This window comes from Endocarpon pusillum (assembly GCF_000464535.1).
Source record: "Endocarpon pusillum Z07020 unplaced genomic scaffold scaffold691, whole genome shotgun sequence".
NCBI lineage: Eukaryota > Fungi > Ascomycota > Eurotiomycetes > Verrucariales > Verrucariaceae > Endocarpon > Endocarpon pusillum.
In genome coordinates, this window is record NW_006916620.1 from 1 (window position 1) to 25,538 (window position 25,538).

At 50.0% G+C, this 25,538-nt stretch overlaps 8 protein-coding genes across 8 annotated transcripts; 4 read left to right on the forward strand and 4 right to left on the reverse strand.

The window, feature by feature from the left end:
* Positions 1-347: 347 nt before the first annotated feature.
* Positions 348-3,112, forward strand: EPUS_07132 (uncharacterized protein; the record flags this gene model as incomplete). The annotated part of the gene is made up of 5 exons (XM_007807423.1): positions 348-379; positions 427-903; positions 944-972; positions 1,027-2,212; positions 2,275-3,112. 5 exons carry the CDS (start codon positions 348-350, stop codon positions 3,110-3,112), a joined length of 2,562 nt encoding a protein of 853 aa, XP_007805614.1.
* A 4,232-nt stretch (positions 3,113-7,344) lies between these two features.
* EPUS_07133 (uncharacterized protein) lies at positions 7,345-7,956 on the forward strand (the record flags this gene model as incomplete). Its single annotated transcript, XM_007807424.1, has 1 exon — positions 7,345-7,956. One exon carries the CDS (start codon positions 7,345-7,347, stop codon positions 7,954-7,956), a length of 612 nt encoding a protein of 203 aa, XP_007805615.1.
* A 717-nt stretch (positions 7,957-8,673) lies between these two features.
* EPUS_07134 (uncharacterized protein) lies at positions 8,674-9,138 on the reverse strand (the record flags this gene model as incomplete). Its single annotated transcript, XM_007807425.1, has 1 exon — positions 8,674-9,138. One exon carries the CDS (start codon positions 9,136-9,138, stop codon positions 8,674-8,676), a length of 465 nt encoding a protein of 154 aa, XP_007805616.1.
* A 1,280-nt stretch (positions 9,139-10,418) lies between these two features.
* Positions 10,419-12,170, reverse strand: EPUS_07135 (uncharacterized protein; the record flags this gene model as incomplete). Its single annotated transcript, XM_007807426.1, has 3 exons — positions 10,419-11,218; positions 11,310-11,631; positions 11,763-12,170. 3 exons carry the CDS (start codon positions 12,168-12,170, stop codon positions 10,419-10,421), a joined length of 1,530 nt encoding a protein of 509 aa, XP_007805617.1.
* Positions 12,171-15,613: 3,443 nt separating this feature from the next.
* EPUS_07136 (uncharacterized protein) lies at positions 15,614-17,855 on the reverse strand (the record flags this gene model as incomplete). Its single annotated transcript, XM_007807427.1, has 2 exons — positions 15,614-17,671; positions 17,721-17,855. The coding sequence occupies 2 exons, from the start codon at positions 17,853-17,855 to the stop codon at positions 15,614-15,616; spliced, it is 2,193 nt and encodes a 730-aa protein (XP_007805618.1).
* Positions 17,856-20,051: 2,196 nt separating this feature from the next.
* EPUS_07137 (uncharacterized protein) lies at positions 20,052-20,744 on the forward strand (the record flags this gene model as incomplete). The annotated part of the gene is made up of 2 exons (XM_007807428.1): positions 20,052-20,566; positions 20,615-20,744. 2 exons carry the CDS (start codon positions 20,052-20,054, stop codon positions 20,742-20,744), a joined length of 645 nt encoding a protein of 214 aa, XP_007805619.1.
* A 1,065-nt stretch (positions 20,745-21,809) lies between these two features.
* EPUS_07138 (uncharacterized protein) lies at positions 21,810-24,940 on the forward strand (the record flags this gene model as incomplete). Its single annotated transcript, XM_007807429.1, has 6 exons — positions 21,810-21,896; positions 21,948-22,287; positions 22,349-23,932; positions 23,982-24,311; positions 24,358-24,518; positions 24,584-24,940. The coding sequence occupies 6 exons, from the start codon at positions 21,810-21,812 to the stop codon at positions 24,938-24,940; spliced, it is 2,859 nt and encodes a 952-aa protein (XP_007805620.1).
* A 289-nt stretch (positions 24,941-25,229) lies between these two features.
* EPUS_07139 (uncharacterized protein) lies at positions 25,230-25,442 on the reverse strand (the record flags this gene model as incomplete). Its single annotated transcript, XM_007807430.1, has 1 exon — positions 25,230-25,442. The coding sequence occupies one exon, from the start codon at positions 25,440-25,442 to the stop codon at positions 25,230-25,232; it is 213 nt and encodes a 70-aa protein (XP_007805621.1).
* Positions 25,443-25,538: the final 96 nt, after the last annotated feature.

Genomic DNA, 25,538 nt, shown 5'->3' on the forward strand with positions numbered 1-25,538 from the left:
AAAGGGATCCAAAACGCAGCACAAGGGATAACCTAGTCATAGTCTGCAAGACATGGATATGGCAGAATCAGTCTCATACCAGTCAGGCTCGTCCTGCCTGTCACACGCCGCGCGCTTGCTTTGGCAATCCAATTTAGACATGTTTCAAACTCGTCAGCATGTCCAGGTGCTGAAGTCTTTGTGCTTCTCGAATTCAGTTCAGGATGAAGATCGTGGTGAATATGGAACGTGATGGAATAGATAAATGCATTTGGCAACGATGATGAGAATGGCAGACAACACCACTTCTCTCCTTTCAATACTTGATTCTTCATTGAAGAGATTATCGTCCACTTTTACCCGCTCGAATGGTCGATCTCACCCAATATGTGCTGCCTTTGTCAGTTTTTACCATGTACCTTGCATAACGTCGGCTAACTTCTCCAGCGTTGGCTCCGAGGCTCTGGGTAACGTCTTTCCTGGCGTCCTCCGACCATATGGTATGGTTAAGCTGGGACCAGACCTTGCCTGGGACCAGGTCAATGCCTATGCTGGCTACCTTCCAGATGGGGAATTCACCGGCTTCAGCATGATGCACTTATCAGGGACTGGTGGAATGCCTATGTATGGAGTCGTGTCCCAATTACCCGTCCTTGGACCAATCGCAAATCCGTTAGATGTGAGGGTAGGCAGAGCGACTGCCGATGTGGCCGAGGTTGGTTATTACGGCGCAAGAACCTCAGACGACGTCCTTGTCGAGCTTGCGGCCACAGAGCACGCAGCTATGTATCAGTATACATTTCCTGAGGATCAGAGTGGTCAAAATAACGTTGTGGTCGACCTCTCTCACAGGCTTCCATCATTTCGTGGTTTTGGTCTCAAGCAGAGATTCGAAGGAGGAGATATGACCCTCAAATTCGGACGGTCAGTACGAAGGTAGTGCTACTTACAGTAATGGCTACAGTATGGCGTCTCCATGGACAATCTATTTCTGTACGCTACACCTACCTCGCTGGCTCACTCTGCTTTTTCTACTAACTACTTGAGGTGGTATCTTTGACCAGCCTCCTACAAGGGTCCGAGTCTTTGAAGGGATGACAGACTCCAGCAACGATTTACATTTCTTCCGGAACGGAAACTTAGTCTCGTCAGTTGGTGTTCGGGTTGGCGCAGTCTTCTCTTTCGATCAAGCCTCCATTACTTGCAGAGTCGGTATTTCTTTCATCTCCTCCGACCAAGCTTGCGATTCCGTGCAGCGAGAAATTCCAGCAACCTCCACTTTTAAAGACATTGTCGATGAAACCAAGGAGGTCTGGAACAGTGATGTTCTAACCAAAGTCACAACGACAGAGACCAATCTTACTGATTTACAGAATCTCCACACCTCGCTCTATCTCATGCACCAACTGCCGTCGAACCGCACTGGAGAAAACCCCAGGTGGGAATCAGGAGAGCCCTATTTTGACGACATCTTTACGATGTGGGATCTCTTCCGTACCTCGATACCACTCATGCAGATTCTACAACCAGAGGCCCACCAACAACTCATCCAGTCTCTGGTCGATGTCTGGCGGCATGACGGGTATCTGCCTGACGCGCGCTCTGCCAATTACAACGGTCCTGTTCAAGGTGGTTCAAACGCAGACATCGTCCTGGGCGATGCATACGTGAAGGGTGTCAGAGGCGCAGTAAATTGGAAAGATGCATATGCAGCTATGGTCAAAGACGTAGAGGTCACGCCATCAAACAACTTCGATCCTCGTGCAAATGACTCGTCGACTAAAGAGGGTCGTGGTGCGCTGCCTGATTGGCTTGGTCTGGGCTTCATCACACCGAACTTTTCGCGATCTGTCACTCGAGGCATAGAGTATGCCATTGACGATTTTGCCTTGTACCAAGTGGCTTTGGGAGAGGCGGATGACCAGGAAAGCACGAAATATTGGCTGCGTTCCCAAAATTGGAGAAACCATTGGAATTTAGCTGCAACGTCACTCGGTTTCCAAGGGTTCATCGGTCCACGAAACCGAAGCGGGTTTCTTCCTCACGATCCTCTTCAGGGCGGTGGCTACTGGGCTGATCCTCTTTATCAAGGCTCAGCTTGGGAGTACAGCTTCAATCCTCATTATGACATAGCTGCTTTGGTGGGGCTATGTGGCGGCCCACAAAGCTTCATCTCCAGGCTACGCATGTTGTTCGAGCATCAAATCGACCCTGAAGACCCGAATGTCAGTATGTATAGTATGTCTTGACTCTCGTCCACTCTTGCTCCAACGGTATGCTCAGTTTTTGTTGCAGATCCCGCAAACCAAGTCAGCTTCGCCACTCCATACCTTTCCATTTTGCTGCTCGACCTGACCTATCTACCTCCGTGTCTCGAAAGACCGCCCGCGAGAAATTCTCTCCTACCCTAGAAGGACTTCCCGGGAATGCCGATTCTGGCGCTATGCAAAGCTGGTTGTTGTGGAACATGATCGGACTTTTCCCGTTGCCAGCTCAGACAACTTTCCTCATCCACTCCCCCTGGTTCGAACATCTCAGCATCGATCTTGGCAGCGGAAAGAGACTGGTGATAAACAGTACCGGAGGTGATAAGGACACCTCCATCCACGTTCAGAACCCCAAAGTCAACGGCCAGGAATGGCACCGGTCCTGGCTAACGTGGAACGATATCTTCGCTAATGGTGGAACCCTAGAATTCGAGCTCGGCCCAAATTACAACAAGGAATGGTTCGATACAGACGCCCTACCTCCTAGCCCTGCCAGTGCCGCCTCTCCTCCATCAGCGAATATGCAAATCCCTTTACAGACGGTGCAGGTTCGCGCGCCGCCTCCAACTGGGGAAGGTCTTGCAATCACGCCAAAGACACAAGAAGAACGAGACAGGCGTCGCTGCTATCCGCTTTTGAGTCTGCTCATCCTACTACCTATCGGAGCGTTGGGCATCTATACCTTTTGGCGCTCACGAATGGAGGTCAAACATAGAAAATTCCCCGCTGCACCGCCACAGGAAAGTACAGGGTTCGTTCATGCCGCGGATGTCCAAGGTGTATCCAACGAACCCCCAGAGGGCAGAGATACCACCGATCCTCCCTCCGACGTTGGGAGCGCATCCACAACCAACCTGCGCTCCTGATCTGGCTTCGGCATAAGCTCCTCGACCGAATCCGTAGTACGCTTAACAACAGTGACGTCCTTGCTTCTAGCATCCTTGAGCGGACCATCATTGTCTGTCTCATGAGCTTTGGCATTAAAGAGAACCCTTTCTTGACCCCACCCCCTATCTCACAATCATGGGTCAAGAAGTCCGAGGTCATGGAACACATCATCTGCTGAAAATCAGCCACCACCTCCTACTCGCGAAACTGCAGCACACACGTCAACGTCATTGTGAATGTGCTTCCCAGCCGGAGGTCCCACATTCCAAGACAGTCTACGGGGACAGTGAGGAGGGGGGAGATGCAGCTTTACCTGCCAGCCTGCAGGCAGAATGAACGACGGGCAGAGAGGCATCAGTATCATTGGTCTACGAGCGGTCCCTGGCCGCACCCTTTTCGGGAGGGCGAGATGGAGAGGGTGGAGGGGTAAGAGCACGAATCCGAGGCATAACGAGGTAGAGTAAGAGTAGCTGGCGAGTGGCCTCACCATTCCATTGTGGTCTTCTTTCCCTGGTGACCAGGCTATCTGTAACCGGCGTATCGGTGGATAGGCTGTCGAGAAAAAGAGAGAGAGAGAGGGGTGCAACGTATGCAATCGTATGCTTACTTTCTATCCAATCTACCTTATGTTGCTTTTCGTTTCCAGATCTTCATGAATCCTCTTGTCAATCAGGCGGTGCGTTTCACCTTCCCAGCGCCCCATAAAAAAACAATAACAATAACAACAACCAAGATATAATTCTGTTTTTGACACATGTTGTCGTAGTGATATATGCTGGCCCCTTCCACCCTCTTTCAGACCAAATGCATGACACGCCCCATCTCTGACTAAGCCCAGCCTGCAAGCAAGGAGCCGCAGTGCCGGTAGCACGAATACAGCACCATCCCTACATGTATATTCCGCGAGGCAGCCATGATTCGTTTCACGAAATTGTCCTTTTTGGCGGAGCCGGCGGCCAGGTGAGGTATGGATGCCCAGATTACCCTGCGTTTTGCCTGGGGACTGTGGGAAGAGAGATAAGTATTCGGGCCTTCATACATTATCGTTCTCGATATGTGTTGTGCGAACCACAGCTATCAATATTCGAGGTCCGCGCAAGGAGGAAGTAGCCATAAAAGGCCTCCGCGGGCACAGCACGGGAAGACATGGAAATTAAAAGAGAACGGCATGACGGAAAAGAAGGTTTAGCGCCGTGTCTTTCTGCCTGGTTGCTTGCTCGCTGTAGCTGGTGGCGTGGCAGCAGGCGGTGATGCTTTCCTCGAAGAAGAAGAAGAAGAAGTAGCCTGCTGCTGCCAAGAAGGAGGATTCTCTGGCGCAGGAGACAAGGAATAATCGCCGCTCGTCGAAGGAGAAGATTGGTCCCTTCCTGATGAGGCGGAGGAGTAGTCGGTCACTCTTGCTGATGAGGAGGAAGTTTCGCTGCTGCTTGATGACTCTGGGTTGAGGTTGCGGGGCTCACTTTCCTCCTCTGTCGATGGTAGCGTCCTCTGTACTTTGGCTGGAGGCATACATGCCAAGACCTCTGCTGCAAATGTATGTGGGAGTGGTGGACCTGTTGTGGATTTACTTCTCGCCGCTGACAGGGCTTTTGATGATGCGCCTCGAGCGGGTATGCCCTTTGCCCTCATATGTTTTTCTGCCGCACGACCGAGGGGTGCCCGTTGTGCTAATTGAGATGGTCTTGGTCGGCGTGGCGCTGCTGTTCGTGCTGTTGGCTGAGGTGTCGCTGTTGAGCTTGGTGAGGTACCTGCCGCTGGAAGAGATGGCCCTGGTATACTCACAAATGGAGTGCCTGCTGCTACATAACGTGGAGTTGCTGAGATGGTGGATGGTGCAGTATTCGCAGGAACATGTGGCGCTAGCGAGCTTACCGATGGTGTATCTGCTGCTGGAAGTCGTGGCCCTAGTATACTCACAAATGGAGTGCCTGCTGCTACATTGCGTGGAGTTGCTGAGGTCGTGGATGATAAAGTATTCGCAGGAACATCTGGCGCTGGCGAACTTACCGATGGTGTGTCTGCTGGTGGCCCTGGTATACTCACAAATAGAGTGTCTGCTGCTACATAACCTCGAGTTGCTGAGATTGTGGATGGTGAAGCACCCGCAGGAACATGTGACGCTGGCGAGCTCACCGATGGTGTACCTCCTGCCGCAAGACTTGCCGCTCGTGGGCGGGCTACCGGTGTAGTAATTGTGGGTCGATGTAATGTTGGTGAATCTGTAGCTGATGGTTGAATCGTCCTTGCCAAGCCTGCTGCTCTTAAGCCAGCTAATAGTTCATCCGCTACCGATTGACGTGTTGCTGACGAAGCTGATGCCTCTACATCCGCTACAGGTCGATGTCTTGCTGACGAGCCTGTCTTTGCTGCATCTACGTCTGTTGAAGACAGTAGTGAAAAGCCTGCTGCCGGCCGTATTCTCCTGTGATGTACCATCAATGGACCTGGTGCTGATGACCGTGCTCCTGGCTTATCGCTTGCAGACGCCTCTTTCCTGTAAACGCGCACATCTGCTGGCGAATATCCTCTTGCGACTATTCCTTCTCTAAATCGACGTAGTTTGGGTATATCTCCTTGTGAGAGGTTCGCCGCCGCTATCTCTGCTGTTATCTCATCCACAGTGGGTAATCTGTCCATACTTAATCCCCCCAATTGAGGATCTGGCGGCTCAGATGGAGCAGATTTACCCCGGCAAGACCTAAGCGTCGAATCCACCATGGATGCTACTTTGGAAATGTCTGCTATGCTTGGAGAAATCTCGTGCATCATCCGACACGTCCAAGTAGACCATTCGTCATCAGGAACAAGTTTGTTTGTGTTGAGCACCGTAAGCCCCTGGAATATGAATGCTTTATTGTTGTCCGCCATCACGTTTTTCAGAAGGCGGAGAGCTAGACCCATATGTGCCGCCCCAATAGTTGAAATGAGCTCCGCGAAGGCAACGGAGCAGTCGGTCAACGACTCCCACGGTATAGTTGCCGGACCATTGGGTATACGATCGCTGACGTAGACTAAAGTTCCCTTATCGTGTTTCCGAGACCTCATACCAAACATCCAAAGTTTGTCACCTATCTGCATCCTGCGCTGTACGATATAAAGGTCCATCACATGAGGTTGCGACATTGTGAAAAAAGACGTAAGCGGTAGGGTGTAGGATGTGGGTGATCTGCGATAACTAAATCAAATATCTGTCTTAGTTCTCGAAGAGGAGTATGAAGGGTGTTAAAGGTGAGGAGAGTGGTATTCTAACAACATTAGTCAGGAAGGCTTGTGGCCTTTGTAAAGAGACGCCGATTCATGTTTGACACGTTTTTAGGTCAAGAAACAGAAACAGAACTTGACGCTAAGGATGAGCCTGAACACTGATGAAACATCCGATCTGATTAAAGGTTGTAGATCTGAAAGGAAATGATTTGGCTCAACGAACGCTTGCTATTTCTCTTGCCAAATAGCATATCCGCAAAACAATCTTGTTCTGGCTCATTGTTTTGCATTGAGAGGCTAGATGTGGTGCGAACTTCGGCTCCATTGTGCTCCACTAAAACACGGCAGCAATGTACTTTGATAATGTATACTCGAACCTTGACAGGCTGTTTCATGAAAATGGCCGGCAAGGGTCGTCCAGAACTGGTTCACAGGAGGGGCGACGAAGCGGACGTGGCTGGATTCTGACACAGGCACTGTTCGGGCGACGAGATTTGTACGGTAGACCTTCTCGACGCAGATTTTGGTATTATCCTGGAAAGAAAAGGCCGACCACGGGGGCCGAGTCGTAGGCGAAACATTGCGCGAGTTCGTTTCACTAAGGTATCAAGCCCTAGTGCTGGACGTGAAGGGAACACCTGTCATGTTCCATGTGGAGTCGAGAGTCAGTCGGCTACTGTGTACTTATACTTCATTGTGGAGTAAAATCAGCTCCAGCGTATCAACTGGTGGTCTTACACAGAGTAATGACTAGAAAGTCATGTTCGGATGAAATTGGGCTGGATTTACGGAGTACTACGAACATAACCGGCGCCAAGGCCCTATCAGAACTAGTACCACTAGTTAGTAGCTAGCATGTCAATTGGATTAGCTTTTCCCATATCACGTGATACCGCCCTATTGGTCTTGGCAAAACTGCTCCCTCCAAACGAACTGTGAATAGTCAGTAAGAATAAATTGAGGTGGATCTCTATATTATTCTCAACTCTCCCTCGGCATACTCGCAATGTCGACACTGTCATTGGGCGCTGAAGAGCTCGATGACTTGACCTACTATGCCCGCACCGGCGACTTAGATGCCCTCAAAGCCACCATCACCCACATCTCGAGCTCATACTCCTGCCCCCAGGACACGGTTCTAGCAGCTACTCTGGATGAGGATGACGACAAGCCTGAGCTGAGTTCGGGTTGCTGCCTCCTTCACTGGCCCGCCGCGAACGGGAATGAGGCAATTCTGAGCTACTTACTATCTCTCCTTAGCTCGAAGCCTGACTCCACTGGTGGGCCAGTGAAATCTACTTCCACTTTGATCAACCACAGAAATAAGAATGGCAATACGCCCCTTCACTGGGCGGCTGTTAATGGTCATCTACCATGCGTCAAGGCATTGGTGAACGCTGGCGCCGATCCACTCATCACTAACAACGCGGGTCATGATGCCCTGTACGAGGCGGATAGCAGTGCGAAGGAAGGTGGAAGAGAAGTTGCGGAGTGGATACTGGCCAACTGCGCCGGATTAGAGAAGGTGTCAAATGGAGAAGTCACAGGTGCAGAAACTGTCGCACAAGATGAGGGCGAAGCGGATGACTTGATGGATGATTTGACCAACGAAACGTGAACATGGCCCGTCGAAAGGCGCAGGAACACATATGTTGAAGCGATGACATTGCGTGGCGTGGTAGCAAGCCTAGTTAAGGCATTTTAGGGTGTCATTGCTCCTTCAGCTCCAAGTCACCTTCAAGAGTTTTCCGCGATCGTGGAGCTACAGCTCTCCTAATTCAGCTGTCCTAACCGGCTAGAGCAGGAAATCGACAGGCGCTGCAGATGAATTAGACCGGAACCCAAGGATGCAAGGTCGGTTGAGATGGTCTGGCAATGAAGCTCCAACATGAAGCTGGGGCAGAGCCAAGCGCCATGCTGCCAACAAATTCGGCTTTTGGTTCAGGAATACCTTCGTCTGAAATTTGACGGCTATGCTCTGTTGATCACGGCAACGAGAGTAGCTAATCATTTGGTGGTAGCTACTAGAAGCAGCATATAGCATTCTTTGGCAACTTGGGAAATGGAGAAAATGAATTGAAACAACGACGAATGGGGCTTTGACAGCTAAAGGTGTTACTATGCTGGTATCATCGTGCAGCTAGAAATGGAACTCGGTATGCGTGGCAGCGCCTAAGCTGTATCCCGAAAACCATTCTGTATGACGCCCTTGCCACTTATTTCGCTCTGAACCTAATCTCGCCACGCCCGAAAGATCTACTTGGCCACAACACTCATCTTGTTTTCTCCCAACCTACCCACCCGCTACCTCCTCTTGCGATGAAGTAGAAGATGCCTAATGACTCCCACACCTAAAGCTCTTCAACTTGCTCTTGGCCGGCGTCACCTCCTCACCGGGATAACTCACAAACTTCAACACCATCTTGCCCTTACAGTCCTCGCCCTCAAAGACATCACAGTTGACGCCGTTATCCGGACCGAAGGAGTGGATCTCATCCCAATTTTGGCAAGCATTGCCGTTCTGCGGCGCGTACCAGCAGTTACCTTTCCAGTGCTCTTGGTTGCAGAGGAGGATGCCCTTGTAGCGGGGCCTGCGTTTGGTGAGATGGAGGTCGGTGCTGGTGCCGGTGCCTTCGAAGTTGGAAGGGGGGACAGTGGGGGTGTCAGCAGCGGGATAGGCGTTGAAGTGTTTGAGAGCGATAATCTCTTCGGGGGAGGTGGTCGGGTACTGTGTCATCACGGTGGTGACAGTGAAGGCGAGGAAGAGCGGAAGGATGACGGATGGGGTGGTGATGTGCATGATCACTTGCTTACTTGCTTGCTTGCTTCTGGTCCTACCTTTGGAGAAATTCAAACTTACTTGGATGAGAATGGGGTTCTAGTTGAAAAGTCAGTTGGGGGCATCGTCAGGACTTTATATCGATTCTTGTAACGTCGAGACGATTCTCAAAGAGACAGTGGCACGACTTTCGCATTCGGTCTATGAAGCAGTTTCAAAGGAAGGTGGAAGAAGCAACAGCTGAACAATACTAAGCAGTGTTAGGAGACAATGTAGAACAATACTAAGAACCGCTTTCGGCGAAATTGTTCAGACCATGGTTAGCGGAGTCTCTAGAGCAAAGCACCCGTAGATCTCTTTGTCGAGTATGAGAGTACGAGTGCTGACGCGAGCTGAGGGTGCTCAAAGTATGATTGATGAATACTCTGATGCTGGAGAGTGGTGCAATGATTCGTGGATGCAGGAAGACCCTTCGCAATGGTTAATACATATAACATATACAATATAGATTAGTTTACTATATACAGTTAGAGTAAAATCAATAGTATACTAACTTTTAACCCTTCTCAAGTCTAGATAGAGATCCCTTAATCTTACAAGAAAGGTCGCATCAGCATACGCTGATGGTTACATCACTATAAGGCACTCGTTACATCACCCGCTCTACGCTTGGCCGACTGTAGCCTTGGGGGAGCCATCTTTAGTAGAATCCGCAGGGCAGGGCTGAGATCCTGACACACTGAACATCCTGTTAAACTGTGTTATGTCATTTACTTAAGATGCATGCCTCCAGTCCGAAGAAGCTTTAATACCGGTCCCTTGTTGGACTGGTCTCGCCTACATGTGAGCAACATAGCTCATTAGAGGAGAATACCGCCGCCATATAAGACTGCAGCAGAATTTTACAGTAGATCACAAGAGCATTAAGTTAGTCATGTGATAACAGGTTGATGACATCAGCACCAAGTCAAACAAGTTATTTAGTGATACTTTTAACGATATATCTACTATATATCTACTCGTTATTTAGTACTGGTACGGTTACAACGGTACGGCTGTGCTGTTTCCGAACGCTGCTGTGACTGAACTCGTTCGTTTCTCATTCCCGAAATGCCCCAATACGGCCTCCACATTCCTTTTCCTCGCACAGAGTGTTGTTCAACAGTCATCATCCTCCTCGTCACCCGCTCGACCAATTTAGTCGTCTAACTTACTTATCTTCAACGCAATGATAGTGGTCAAAGACTCCCGATTTCCGCAGCCACAAACCTTCGGTAGTCACAGATGATAAGCTAGGGATTTCACCCGCCTCCTGTCCACCTATGTTGCACCTTCCTGCCCTGGACATGGGTCACTGGACCAAAGTAGTTGCGACGGGCCACCAACATAAAGTGCACCCCAGCACCGATCAAGGTGGCGGTGAAAACGACTGAGGCCCAATTGAAGGTTTCCGGTACAACAGGATTGTACATTGGCCAGAATGCCCAGAAGAAAGCCCATAGGGCGTAACAAACCCCCGCGATATTGATAGGGACGCCGAACTTGCCCAAAGAGAATGTGGCCGGTGGTAGCGTTTCAGGACAAGCGATCCGGCGCCACAGGATGCAACCAATACTAAGGCAATAGCACTGGAGAAGGGCCACAGTGAAAAGAGAAGCCATAGCATAGAAGGCGACGGGGCTTCCAATGGCGATCAAGCTGAGGCAGAAGCTGGTAGCACTGGTAACGATGATGGCGTTCCTGGGAATATGTCGCTTTTCTTCAACCTTTGAAATCCAGCTTGAGAAGGGGAAGCCTTGGTCTCGAGCGAAGGCCCAGATATCTCGAGTAACTGCCACAAGGTACACGATGTTGGAGCAGACCACTAGGAAGAGAGTAAATGTAAGAATGACGGTTATCCAATTGTTAGACATTGACTGTCGAAGGACGTGGATGATAGGATATGATGTCGGGTCGGCCAGCGCTTCGTCAAGATTTGGAGATGATAGGCAACGGTGATAAAAGATGTGAATGCCAGCAAAGAGTTGATGACCCAGATGCAGATCATCGCTCTTGGGATCGCTTTTGAAGCGTTCTTGACCTCTTCTGACACGTGTGCAGCCTGCACAAATATTAGAAGCAATACAGCTGGGACATTCGGGTGCACTCTACAGTGTCAACACCAATCTGAGTAAAGAGACCTGTCTGCTGACCAACGAGCACTGCTAATCCTATACTGGGCCAGCCACCTGAGAATGTGAACTCAGTCCAAACCTGGCTGGATGAGGCTCGTGGCGCATTCACCCAGATCGGGATGATAAATGCAAGATAGACCAAAATGTGGAGAATGAAGACCACATTCTGCCAGAGATGCAGATATTTAGCGCCCCAGACGTTTGCGATATAAGCGATACAAACCGCCATCATGGCAAGGAGTGTAGTATGCCACCGAGTAAATGCATAGAGCGGATGGTGGAGGGAGATGATAATCTGAACGATAATGCCAATGAGGAAAACGCCTTGGGCATTTCCCGCCTGCCACGCCATCGTTGAAGTCCAGCCACAGGATGGTTAGACGCCTAGAGACCGAATAAAGATGGGCAAAGTACATACCCAGTCAGGTAACTTAGACTTCTTTGGCAACTTTCAGGCGCGAACTCGCTCACCCAATGATACTGAGCTCCAGCGATAGGTGCCATGCTGGCCATTTCGGCCATGCTTAGGTAAATAGGTGCGAAGCCAACGAAGTTCCAAATCATCGAATAGATCAGTATGGGGGGACCACCGTTGGTGAGGCCTGAGGTGAGGTTGAAGACAGTATATTCCCATGCGCCTGTAGCAACAGCAACAAATGGGGTCGTAGATAGGACTCGAAAGCGCCGGACGAGTTGTTGATCCTTTCCCATCCGCCGCATGTTGGCCGCATCAGCAGGCGTAGATTTGAACACGTCAGAGTCGTTAGACTCGGAGTCGACAACGACACTCGCAACGCTGACGTCGGACTCGTCCTTCTGTGGTTGAACCCTCATCTCCATCGCGTCACCTGAGGGCCCGGAAGATAAAGAAGTAGCCATTCTGCAAAGAGCATGGAGGGGCAAAGGATAACGAAATCTAGATAAACACAAAACAAGATGGTTGAGGAAGAGATCGGGAGTGCAGGTGTGAGACCACGTACTTGTAAAGACAGAGGATAGCACTCTCGATGGTTGGTGAACCAGAATAAGCCCCACAACAACCTTGTCCTTTGTGCATAGGCCTTCGGGCCGAATCCTCATGGGATGAACATGCAACTAGCCTTATTAGATGCAAAATCTGCTACTTCTTGTCTCTACTTGTAGCAATTGCAAACCTTCTGAGAACTCTATGGTCCTTCCGTGTGTTATGGTTTCATCGTTCCGTTTCTCCTTCCGTATCTCCTTGAAATGTTTGCTTCTAAAAACCATTATTTCGAACACCTTCCAGTCATTCAGGACGTTCCTAACTCTTGCGTCAATTACATGAGTACTTATCTGTGCAGCAGGAAGAAATGGCCCTGTTCGTTCAAAAAAGGTGCGCAGGGCGCAGAGATAAGTACGAATTTGCTGTACGGCACAGCAAAATTAGCCGCGAAATTGCAGCAGGAATTGACCAATCAAAAGCAAGAAAAACCCAGGGATAACGCGTACGAAACGCGGCCAATGAGCGCTCCTGCCATTTGACAATTATCCCACGCGCTGGCCAATTTGGTTCCCTACTAACTAGCGTCAAATCTTCAGGGCAACGACGGCATTAGGAAACCAAGTTGGTCAGTGCGTGGGATAGTCAGTGGCCGGCGATGCATATTTAAAACTGGTAATAAAAAAATCAATCTGCTTGAGAGTACTGCCGATTCAAATGCGGATACATGCAGCCTAATTCTTCTGCCTGCACCTTTTTGTCACTTTCAGCGTTATTTGTCTTTTGTTTCAATTCATATGCCCCAGTAACAGACATCATCTCAAGGTCAAGAGACAAGTGTTGTATCTCTTAAGACGCATGCCATTGAAATAACAGTATGGAGTCGGCTTTGGATAATATCAACTACTGTGGCCTTAAATTGCGGCATTTCTTCGTTGCTGTTGTTCGTTTCTTTGCTCGTTCTTTGCTCGTTCTTTGCTCGTTCTTTGCTCTTATGTGGTTCTGGACTCATTGTAATGTCATCTTACTCATGGCTGCTACGCAGCAGCCAGCGTCTAGCAATATCATATCAACAAGTGCAATTCCCTTGGCATACCATATTGCGCCTGAAAGAGGATCCGCAACAGCCAGTCAAACATCACCCAGCTGAAATCGCCGCAAGGATTTAATTCGTGGTCAACGATAGTTCACGTTCTGGGCTTGAACATTACAACAGCAGGCAACGCCAGTTCACCTAACGGCACTCAGTCCTCTTCAGAGTTGGGGTTACTGAGACTTCTATTTGGTAAAACCATTCATTGATTACATGTCGAGAACTCAGCCAGAGGATAGAGACTACATCTTGCGCGTATGGCTTGGTCCAGGCCTGGATCCCGAGCAATTGAACCATTTTATGAAGTTCTCGAACGAGTTGTACAATCGAAACTGCTCGAATAACGTTTTGACAGCCGCATATTCAGTCATGCCTCACATCCCGTCTTTTGGACGCGCTACAGACTCAATAGTTCAATCAAACCCTTGTATTGCATGGCTCGTTTGGGGTGGCGCTCGATTGCACATTGAGTAACCTTCAATGTGTTTCACCATGTTTTTCGCTGGTGCGCACGTAATGACAACTTCTTTGGCCGAGAGGGAGAGATTGCTAACCTTCATGATAAAATCGCTACCAGAACACTAGAAAGCCCCAACATCAGACTTTCTAGTATTGTGCTCCGTGGGATTTTGAAGGTCTGGAAAATCGTCGACCGCTCTCGAAAATATGTGTTAATATTGTGACACGTATCCGGTTATCATTCCTCTCTATGCGGACAAGAAAGACAAGTTGGAGGGTCAGCTCAGCCAGTTGGTAAGGCTTCTGGGGCGTGCTACTGATGGAGGCAATGCGGAACATAGTGGCTAAGCTGTATTTCATTGGATTACTCACCTTGATCGGAACATCTTTGGTTTTGCTTATTTGACCAACACTAAGGACTTCCTAGACGTCAACTGGCTTATGGTCTACGACAAGTCCAACGATATGTTGCTGTTGACAATTTTTTGACCTTCCTCAAAGTATGGCTCGATTTTCATCACCAGCAGGAACGCATATCCTGGGCGAGACGCCCTTTCAACTCTGGATTACAAGTAACGACATTCAGTGTTGATCAAGGTGCTGAGTTCTTTCTGTACTTCTTGACAGGCCTTGCATCACCGACTGAAGAAGACAGAGACGCGGCAAAGGTCATGTCGCAAAGATATGATGGCCTTCCTCATGTTATTCGTCAAGCTGCCTACATCGTGTGAGAGAGTTTCCTACAACCTTATAACCCCGAGAAAGAGAACAGCGAGAACGAGGACGACGATGATGGTCATGATGATAACAAGGGTATGTGCGGTTACCGAGACTGCAATTGCGAACCGGGTTCAGAATTTGTTTGCATTTAGAAACGACCCTGCGAACTCGAGTCAAGCTGAGACTGTTCTATATACTACGTGCTGGATGTGATCCAAATTTACACAACATCTTAAATCCGTCGCCCAGCAATCATGCCATAAAATACAGGTTTGTTTTTCGAGTGGCCATGGGCTCTTAAGCATAATAACTAAGTCTACGACGAAACTTCCCAAAAGTAGATAAAGAACAAGAATGACAGCTGGAGGAAAGGGTTTCCCCGAAGAAGCTACGCGGGAGAAAGTGACACATGAGAGAGAAGGTCGGGGAAAAATACGTTCTATCTGCCGATCGAAGCGATCAATCGAATCCTAAGCTGAGAGAAGATGGCTTAGAATGGCTGTGGATGGTAGTAGGGGAACGAGAAGTCCAATGATTTGGGGGCGAAATACCCAAAAGAGGGGCCTGAATGTCGCACTAATGCAGTGGGGCGCTGGCTGCTGGAGTCAGGGACACCTGGGGACATGGAGTGAAAGATATGTCGGAAGATTTGGATGAAATGGTCAGAGGTTGACGTCAGGTTATGGAGAAATTGGTCTGCCAATGTCCCCTTCGGGAGCGCAGGGCCTGAATGGGCTCCGACAGTGGCGATTCCATCCATGCGCAACATTTTCTTAGTGAGTGGTAACCGAGTATCAAGGTGAGCAGAGGACATCAAGACTGGAGCTGTGGCGGTGTTGGGGAGCGGAGGCTGAGCCGAAGTTGAGCCAGCAAGGAAGTTCTAACTAACAGCCTATCCAACAGAGGACGTAGGACTCGGTCAAGATTGGTATGCTAATGCCAGAGCCACATGTCACTAAAGACAGCTGTACTTGATACGAGTGTGACCGCTGTGAAGACCAGGTGGAAGACGCGCTGGGAAACATGGTAGGATTAAACAGACACAACTCGAAATTGATACATACTCATACAACCGATTGCTGCGATGATCTATCTCCTTCGTCCACTTTTGCCATAAGCATTGCTGCTATCGGAGCCACCATCAACCAACCCTCTCCAGACCTCCCCCACGCTGACGCGGTTTCTGGGTAGCATTGAGTATTGAAGACCATACATCTCGCCTCTTCCGAGTGGCGGCACAAATCTGCCAGTGACAAGCCGGAAGACTACTTGTGGTGATAGGTAATGTTTGCGGATGCGAGAGGCGATATGCGAATATTGAGCAAATATCTGATAGAGAGAAAGTGGTGTCGCGGAGAGGTTGACGTAGGACACGTTTCTAGAGGGTAAATGAGCAAATTCGCTATCCACGGTATTGCTATCTGCCACGGATGATGAACACTGATTTCTTGTAGAGAAAGGATCCTGGTAAAGCGTGAAATGGACACCGCCAGGCAGTCTTTTTGGATCCTTGACTCGCAGCATCAATGCAAAGAGCGGAAAGTGGTTCAAGCAAGCCAAAAATGTGTCTAAAAGAGCTTTGAGAACGATGATGCTCACTCTTGCAAAGGCAAAGGTCAGGTAGAAGACCACAACTGTCGGCAGGAGGAAGAACAGTAAAGTGAATAAAATTGTGCCTAGAAGCAATTGATCCAAATCGTAATCACACGAATCGATACGATGGCGTAGAACATTTCGCTTCTTCCCACGAAAGAGCTGGAAGAGCGAGTAGATAATGGTCAACTGCCAGTTGAAAATTCGTGCGCTGGCGATGTAAAAACAGTATATGTGCAGCGTGAGAAGGCTGAGCAGGTCAGAAAGAATTGCTATGGGCATGCTAGCACCAGCGAACGAGCTGAAGCCGATGAAATAGACGATTGTAGGGAGGTAAGGTGTGACGAGCGTTGTGATAATCTGGTTCCAGCACTCAATCACCCAGAGAGAAAGAGCCCCGAGGAAGTCCGCCAACTCCCCGTTCAGCTTGAGGCCAGCAGGCCACCCCATAAGCCACGTTATCATACGTTCTAGGCCAGAGATCGTATACTGATTTAGCGAGGTCCCGAGAAAAGCAGCGGTATTCTGGTGGCTTTCGATTATATAGCTGCCTAGAGCTATGCCAATGATAACATCATTCGCAACTAGCCATAGAGAGTTGTAGAAGCGAATGTAGTCTGCGTGAGAGGTGGGTATGGATGACCAATTCTGTTGACGGCGACGGAGGAGCATGTATTGAATTGGGTAGTACGAGAATTGTTGAAGGCGGATGTGAATCTGTTGAAAGGCTGCAGATAGGTCTTTGAGAGCATAGCTTGCACTTCCATGCGATTCGGCTGTGGGGGGATTAGGGTCTAGGTCTGGGGACGGAAACCTTCGGGGCGGTCGGAACTCGAGTATTCGTAAAACAATCTCGGCCAAGATTCGATGGGTGATAAGGCCGAGCAAGAAGGCTTTTCTGATAATTGGGTAGACGTATGTCAAGAAAAGGTTCCAGATGACGAGTGCAGCGTAGCTATAGAGTGACTGAGCAGATTCAACGACTCTTTCGCTCACGGATCTGCTTCGCTTCCGTCTTGATCCAATCAGTGGGGTATTCCTCTGCAACAACTTAGCCAGTTCGAATGAGCAATTGATCTGATTTAGGATGATCAGTAGCGCCTTCTCCTTCCTGGATGGTGGATGTCTAATGACTGTATGCAGTCTAAGCTTCTCCACGAGTTTTGCAATCCGAAGCCTCTCCTTTTCTTCGTCCATGTCTAGATGGCCCAGGGCAAGGGTAGTTGGCTCCCCATCGGGCAACTTATCCATTAGGGCTAGGGAAATGGGTTCGAGCGACATATACTGCATTTTCATCGGATTGGGAGAGTCGAAGGTGATTATTTGCACGGAGAATCCTGTGCTTGGTGGACAGTATATCTGTGGAGGGGCAACGTTTGAAAAGGTGAATGCGCGCAACATCGAGGTTTTGAACTCGACAGCAGAATTGGGATAATTGACGGTGCCCAAGACATGCATCGAATCCCTGGCACATGTCTGGAAAATCTGACGAATAGGATGTGGACTGTTGCGATAGAGGGAGCCCATCCGCAGAGCAGTCTCGACATTGCGAACCTAAAGGATGTTATATCACCATGTTACTTTTTCAGAGGCTTGGACATACCTCTGCCTCTTCCAATATTGTGACGATGAAGATGTCTGTTTCTGAGTTCCTCCAACCGACCATCACACCGGGTGTCATTGTCCCAGAGAGTCCATTTGGCCAGAATACCCGAAGCAAGCCATCATTGGCGATCATGCTCTCATTGTTGTACAGAATTAGAATGAACCTCGTCGACGCAGCTGCTCTCGTGCTGATATGCCTTGCTTTCCAGACCTTGGATGCTGTACGAGATCATCAACATGTTTCTCGGTTCCGAATACAAAGGGCTTTACCAGTTTAGTTTCTCGAGATGCGACGCGCTCGATTGGTAGGAGGAAGAGGATAAAAAGTAGGGAAAGAATGGCAAAACCTTTGGCCACACGAGCCTGGACGGAGACGCTCATCAGTTTCCAAAGGTAGCTTATCAGGTGCAGAGATCTTTGTGCTCACGACTACACCGTGCTCCCAGGCGAAGATAGTTACAGCGTAAAGCTGCGCAATAAGATCCCACCTTGCAGTGATGTACCCTGCAACGAATATGCCAAGAGTGAGAATGGAGAAGGGGTGCATGGGCCAAGAAGAGCCTCCAGTCTTCACAGTTGAATGCTGCGATCACCACAAAGGCCACCGACTATGGAAAGTTCCGGTCATAGAATTGAGAGGCCACGCTGAGGTCAAGGAGCCCCACAGGAGGTAATGGTGGGTGGCGCACAGATGGCATCATTTTTTATCGGCTATGAGTGATGACATGATGGCGAAACATCTTCTGGAAGTGCAAGAAATACGAACCATGCTGATGCAGTGCCGCAAAGCTGTCTTGTGTGTTGGAGGCAACTTGGTTGACTGCGGGTTCAACTGCAACATGTCAATGACCTGCGTGCCAAACTAGTGGAATTGCAAGCGTTGGCTAACTTAACTTAGCCTTAGTCCAGCCGCGACAGACTCGGAAACGTGGCTTGACAGGCCTAACCAAATGTGACGCCAGCAACAACTTGAAATTGCAAGTATCAGCCGCAAATCAATCAATATGACCATTCAAACACTCAGACGCGCCACGAGTCCAACAAATTCAAGGCCAGACCATCCAGCCGGCTGACCTTGACAACTCACCGAGTCTCACTAACTTTATGCCGCAAAATATGGCAAGATGTAAAGCCCGAGGCCCATTGATAAAATTGGTGTCGCTCTTCTGCCCCGAGATTATGTGCCAAGAGCGACACCAATTCTGTACTACAGCAGGAGGCATAATGTTTGTCACCTACGCACTAGTAAGTAACGTCATCAACAGCGCTCGTACAGATACCCTGTTGCTCTGTACGAATACTCACTGTCGCCATTCTACGGGCAATTTATTGATTTTACGCGTTATTTTACTGATCCTACTGAGCTCCTTAAGTTAACACCAAAGAGATGCCAGGTAGTAAAAGATGCAGAAGGACGGCATACTCGATATTAAGAAAAAACTAGACTAGTCCTAATTGAGCGATTTTGTGGCGCTATATCTTGGCGTTACAAGTAGTTACTAGTGCGCAGGTGACAAACATTATGCCTCCTGCCGTAGTAAATGGGCCTTGGCCCTTGATGGCTTGAGGCAAACAGATTGCTCAGATACCGACACTTTGGACGCGTCATACTGTCTGCATGAAAACAAGGTCGGAGATTGAATGTTGACGTTTCAGCTTAACGCCGGAGCGCGAAACCATGTACCAGATCCTACGGCATCGAGATTCCAAATGACCAAGCGTGGCATAATCCGTATTTAGTGCCTCTTCGCCTAATCGGGCACCCAATTGGCTTAACGCTGGCGAGACCTCGACGGGCCAAGACAGGAAGCGATCCTTCTGCATAAAGAGTCCTTCCCCGGCAGAATACCTTCACCATCTATCGTTTCGAGGACAAACTGAATCGCTCCGACAAGCGAGATGGCAGAGGCGGTTTGATATCTCCGCCGTCCAACGGCATTATCAGTGACAGCCATGCTGTGTTTCCCGAGGTGGCTTGCCAGTCCCCAGGCTTGTCTTTACAGCTGCAAATGATGTTGCTTCGTCTAAGGCCGTATTGTGGTCATTTGCATGCGAGCTCAGCTGGCTTCGAAAGAGATAAACGGAAAGCTGACGGATGCCTGTAAGACACTTATATGTCGTTCCTTCCTATATGTGTGTTGTTGTTGCAGCCCCCAAGGCCCCTAACGGTGACCCAAATTTGTTGAACAGGCTATATTGATTCATGCTTCTGGTCGCCTTGTACTTCTGTTGTCCATTCTTGAATGTTCCATTGAGAACTCTTCGGAAACGCACATCCTTCACTGCCTGCTCTTCAATATCTTGATCTCCCTTAGAATTGCCCAGCACAATGCAAATACAATCACTTACCACCACGCATACTCGCTCGCCGCCCAGCTACAGTCTCAACGTAGAGCTCGATACCGGCAACAACGTCACCAGCCGGCTACTAGATCGGGCATGCACCCAACCAAGGTCTTGCCGCCGACAGAAGCCTACACTTTTGAGCACAAAGAGAAGTTCAAAGACTCCCGGTCCAGCGTGCTCATGGCGCGAAAGAGTTCTGGAGCTTTTCGACCCTGCATTGCGTGATGCAGAAGACCTGATGCTGTCACTTCCTTACACCGATATTAGAGAGAAGACTTACAATTTTGCAACCATCTTGGATGGAGTGCCGTTGTCAGGATCGGAAAGCGTCGCAGCCAGACACCTGTCAGGCAATTCGGCATCTTGCAAAGCACGAAGCAATTGCACCACTTCAGCAACGACATATTTGTCACAAGGAGACCGCAGTACGGCATTACCTCATGGTGGCGCTCTGATACCTAGGCAACGTTATAATTTGCCTTCTATGACTAAGGCTATGTACGTGGCACTAACTTCCAATTCTATCGATATGCTGACGGCTACTAGCTACACTTGCTACGAATCTGTAGTCGCCATCGTCGCAAGCTATAATCAAATCTTGGGCCACGACACCGAGATGCAAGCTCGTAGGGCTCTTACTGCGGCCCTGGCAGCAATGGACAACATCGCGTCATGACCCTTTGAAGACATAATATCTTGCGCAGCCTAAAATGAGCAGATGGAGCCAGAGTCTTGCCAGTCTTCCAAGGGCCGCAAGAGTATTAGTTCCGATGACTTGAAATTGGCCAAATGCATTCGAACAGATCACACAATCACGAAGTTTCCTTAGCCAGCCTATCCAGTGTCATATGATCACGAACTTGTTGAATAGAACACCTCCAGCGTTCAAGTGAGAGGCCGGTGTGCATGGCGTAGCTCCTTCGAAATACATTTACTGGGGTTTAGAAGGAGTCGCTGGCCGGATCGCGATCACCCTCGTGGTGGGGTGAAAATACGAGTGCGTCCGAAGGGTTATCTATGACGCCATCCTATCAGCTCAATGCATGTACACACCTGTTGCTTGGAGTCTTTCCCAGTACTTTGGGGGGAGGATCAAAATGATTACAAAACCAGAATTCAAAAACCATTGCTTGATAGCACACGATTACCACTTTCTCTCGTTGTCGTAGCCGTGGTCATAGTAGTAAGTAAAGGTCCCTCAGTTCGAGTTGACGCTTACTGCGGTAAGAGGCAATAAGTATTGTTAGCGTGGACTAGTAGTAGCTAGTCTTTGATGCAAGGGCTCGGCATCCTCCGGAACGCTACTGCAGTACGTACCATAGTAGTAACTCTTGACCCTTCAGTAATGATAAAGATTGGTCCTGCCCTAGACTAATTCATTCTCTTTACGCGGGGTGCATAATCTATCACGGCTGCGTCAGATATAAAATTCTTGCTTGGAGCTAACAATACATATGCCTTCTACCGTAGTAGGGTTACTAGTATTAGTAGTCTTAGTAGGTGTACTACGTTAGTGAAAGCCTTTGCCAAACTTTGAAGGCCAAGAAGGGGATGCCAAGGCTGGCTTTGTCACCACCGGCCGAGCCTTCAGGGTCCAAGGGTTGCAAATGGTCCGACTTAAAGTTGTTCGACCAACATCACGGCTTCATACCTTCACGCCTTCACGCCTTCACGCCTTTGCACCTTCCATATTACCTGTTTATCTCGTGATGATCTTCATCTCCAGCACAGTGTGTCTATCATGGCTCATTTGCTGAGGGGAAAGCAAGCTGGTGTGCAGAAGGACCTGTCTTCTGGCCTAACACCGGAGCTCTTTGCGATCGACGATGTGCGTCAGCCATTCTCCCTCAGCTGCATTAACCAACACCCTAGATCATAGCTTGTCCGTTATGGCGTCAACTCCCAGCTTGCCGCCCTTGCATACGACCCCGTTCAGTCGCTGTTGGCCGTGGGGACCAATGACTCCCAATTCGGTGCTGGCTTGATATACGTCTACGGGCAGAAGCGAGTCTGCATGACCCTCTCCACACCACGACGGGCATCCATACGACAGTTGCAGTTCAGCGCCGACAAGCTCATAAGCTGGGATAGCAAGAACGATGTCTGCGTATTTAGTTTGGAGACCGGGAGATTGGTTGCCAGCTATGCGCCACCAGGACATGTTACAGCAGTGCTTACAGATCCGAGCTTGGACTACTGCTTCATAGGCATGCAGAATGGTGGGTATGAATGCGGCATTCGAACAGCCAACTCGTCACATATGCTGACTAGCACGAACAGGTGACATCGTGACGTACGACCTCGATCGGGACACCTTGACTAGCTTCAGAATCCCCAATTTATTGAGGCAAGTCAATCCGCGGTCGAAGCTCGTGCCAGTGGTATCGATGCAACTTCATCCACGCGATATCGGCACCTTGTTGATTGGCTATACAGAGGGCGCTGCGCTCTTCTCCTTCAAACAGAATAAAGCAACCAAGTTCTTTCAGTACGAGATCCCGCGAGGTGCACCAGGAGGCGATCCAGATGTGGCCGGCCTGCATGAAGTACGACGGCCGAGATTGTCGCACGCGGTCTGGCATCCCACTGGAACATTCATCCTTACCGCACATGATGATTCGAGCCTCGTCTTCTGGGACCCTCGTGACGGACGAATTGTGGAAGCCAGAACAATTCAGACCACGAATATTCATGTGCCTGGTGGGGGAGCAACAACTATGGATAGCTCGCCTGGTATCAAGTCTATGAAGCAGCCATACTTCGATATTGCTTGGTGCTCAAAGGAAAATCCAGATGACACTGGTTTGCTGATTGCAGGAGGGACACCAACTTCCTGTCCGACGCCAGGCTTAACTTTCTTCGATCTGGGCCCGACACCTAATTATCAAACTTCTTCTTGGGATGTCCTTGCCAATTACTTCCGGGTTCCGAGGCGCACGCACATCCTTCCCACACCGCCAAATGCCGAAATTGTAAAATTTCTATTGATACCTAGGTCGACACCTCATTACGCTGGTTCAAACGATCCAATTGCGGTCATTACGTTGCTCTCCTCTGGGGAGCTGATCACTTTAAGCTTCCCTTCTGGAAATGCCATTACACCTACCAATCAGCTCCATGTATCCCTCACTTTCGTGCATCCTTTTGTTACCAGGATTGCTCTTGCCTGTGTTGACCGTACACGGTGGCTAGGGACACGAGAATCCAGACAACATGGCCCCAATTTCCTTCTTGGAGGTGCAGAAGAGACCAAACCACTAAAGCGGCACGAGAACCGAAACATAGTCCAGGCTGCACACGCGGATGGCACCGTTCGAGTCTGGGATGCCGCACATGGTGATGAGATCGAGAACAGTGCTGTTCTGCAAATAGATCTTGCAAGGGCAGTTGGCAGATTCGAAGACATTGATGTGACACAAATGAGCATGAGTGGCGCAACTGGAGAGCTTTCTATAGGTCTGCAGTCTGGAGAAGTGGCGATTTTCAGATTGAACCAAAATCCACAGTCTGGAAGAGAACCTCCTCCACCAAAACCTAATGCGCCACCTGGAAGGCTAACAAATATTGTTGAGAGAGCTGATCCAGTACTGAAGGAGGGGCTACTTCCTTTGACGCTCCTGAATGAACAACAAGGACCTGTGACCGCTCTGAAGCATTCCGATGTGGGCTTCGTTGCCGTTGGATTTCGAGGCAGTATTGCTGTCATCGATCTGAGGGGACCTGCTATCATTCATACCCAGCTCTTGAGTGATCTAGCACCAAAGAACAAGAAAGCCAGCATTCGAAGAAGTAACAGTCACGCGTCTGGGGGTGAAGAAGTGCCAACAGCTGTGGAGTTCGGTGTCATGACACTTGATGGTGATGGTAAGGTTCGTGTCCCTCCAATGTCAAGCGGAATTTAACGATACGGTAGACTATTCCTCAATATTACTATTCGTGGGAACATCACTGGGCCACTTGGAAACCTTCAAGATCTTGCCAGCAAGCAACGGAACGTATAGCGTTGCGTTTGCAGGGGTGGCCTCCCTCGGCGACCCAATCATCTCAATCTCCCCCATCAACGCGGACTCTGGCTTTCCAGCCTATGCCACCCAGTCTGCAGTCGGCAGTTTAAAGACCGGCAACCGCATCAATGGCGTTCTAGTTGTCACTACCACAACGGGGGTCCAAGTCTTCAAGCCCGCCAGCGCCCGAGGCGCCCACAACTGCCATAACCAGCTTCAGAGACCGAGGCGGCGCCCTTGTAGGCCTGTTCGGTGACGGCCATGCTCGCGCCTATTCCATCCCAGCTCTAAAAGAAATCGGCAGCGCCAAGATCTCGCACGTCCTCGACGTGAAGCGATTCCGCGAAGCCATCATAACCCCGACGGGTGATATCCTCGGCTGGACGGGCCCCAGCGAGCTAGCCCTCTCCTCAACGTCTGGGGCACCGGCCAAAGCCTACCTCGCAGTCAAGACCGCCTGTTCAACCCCTCGGCCCCCATTCCCCCTCGCCCCACAATTTCCAATCTCCAGTGGATCAGCGGGACGCAGTACATCACGCCCTCGGACATGGATATCCTGATCGGCGGGCCCGATCGCCCGCCCAGCAAACGCATGCTCACGGAGATGCGCGAGGCGGAGAGCGCGGCGCGTGCCGCTGCCCGATCAGGCAAGCCGCCTCCGCCCGGGCCCAACGGTGAGCAAGAGGGGTATTGGGCGTATATGCAGAGGCAGGTGCAGGAGCGGACGGAGAGGCTGGGCCTCATGGACGATCAGATGGGCCGGCTGGAGGAAACGAGTAGCGGCTGGGCGAACGATGTGGGCAAATTCGTGCAGAAGCAGAAGCGACAGATGGTCTTGGGTGCGATTGGAAGTAAGCTGGGCTTCTGATAACCAACTCCTTACTACTACTAGGCACGAGTAAGCTCTACTAGGGGCGTTATTTGATATGAGTTGGAGAAAACGTACGTGTCGGGAACGGAACGGAATGGACCCGGTACTTTGCCTTTACATGCATGATAGCTTTGAGATAGTAGTGCTCGTAGATGGGTCAAAGGTCTCCTAGAACTATCATCACACTTTCTGCTTAACATGACAAGAGTTGATGTTCGTATTACAAGCCAGCCAGCCAGCCACAGACAGCCAAAGCCAGCACAGCTGAGGACTCGAGACTCGAGACTCAAGAAGACCCGCCATGGGCCTTCTGCCTCTCCTCCGCGACCGCCAGATCATCCATGCGGGCCTGCACCTCGCGCATGCGCCTGACGTAGGGATCGGCGTCATCATCTTGGACCTGGTCGTGCATCTTGTCCTTGTCCTTGTCCTTGGCGTCCTCCTGATCCCCTCCCCCCTGGCGATCGAGGACGTGCCTGCCCTCGTCGACGACGAACATGGTGGCGTCGTCGCGGCGCTCGACGCGGCCGCCCCAGCGCGCCACGAACCTGTCCCAGAGCTCGCGGATCAGGCGATCGCGCTCGGTGATGAGGAG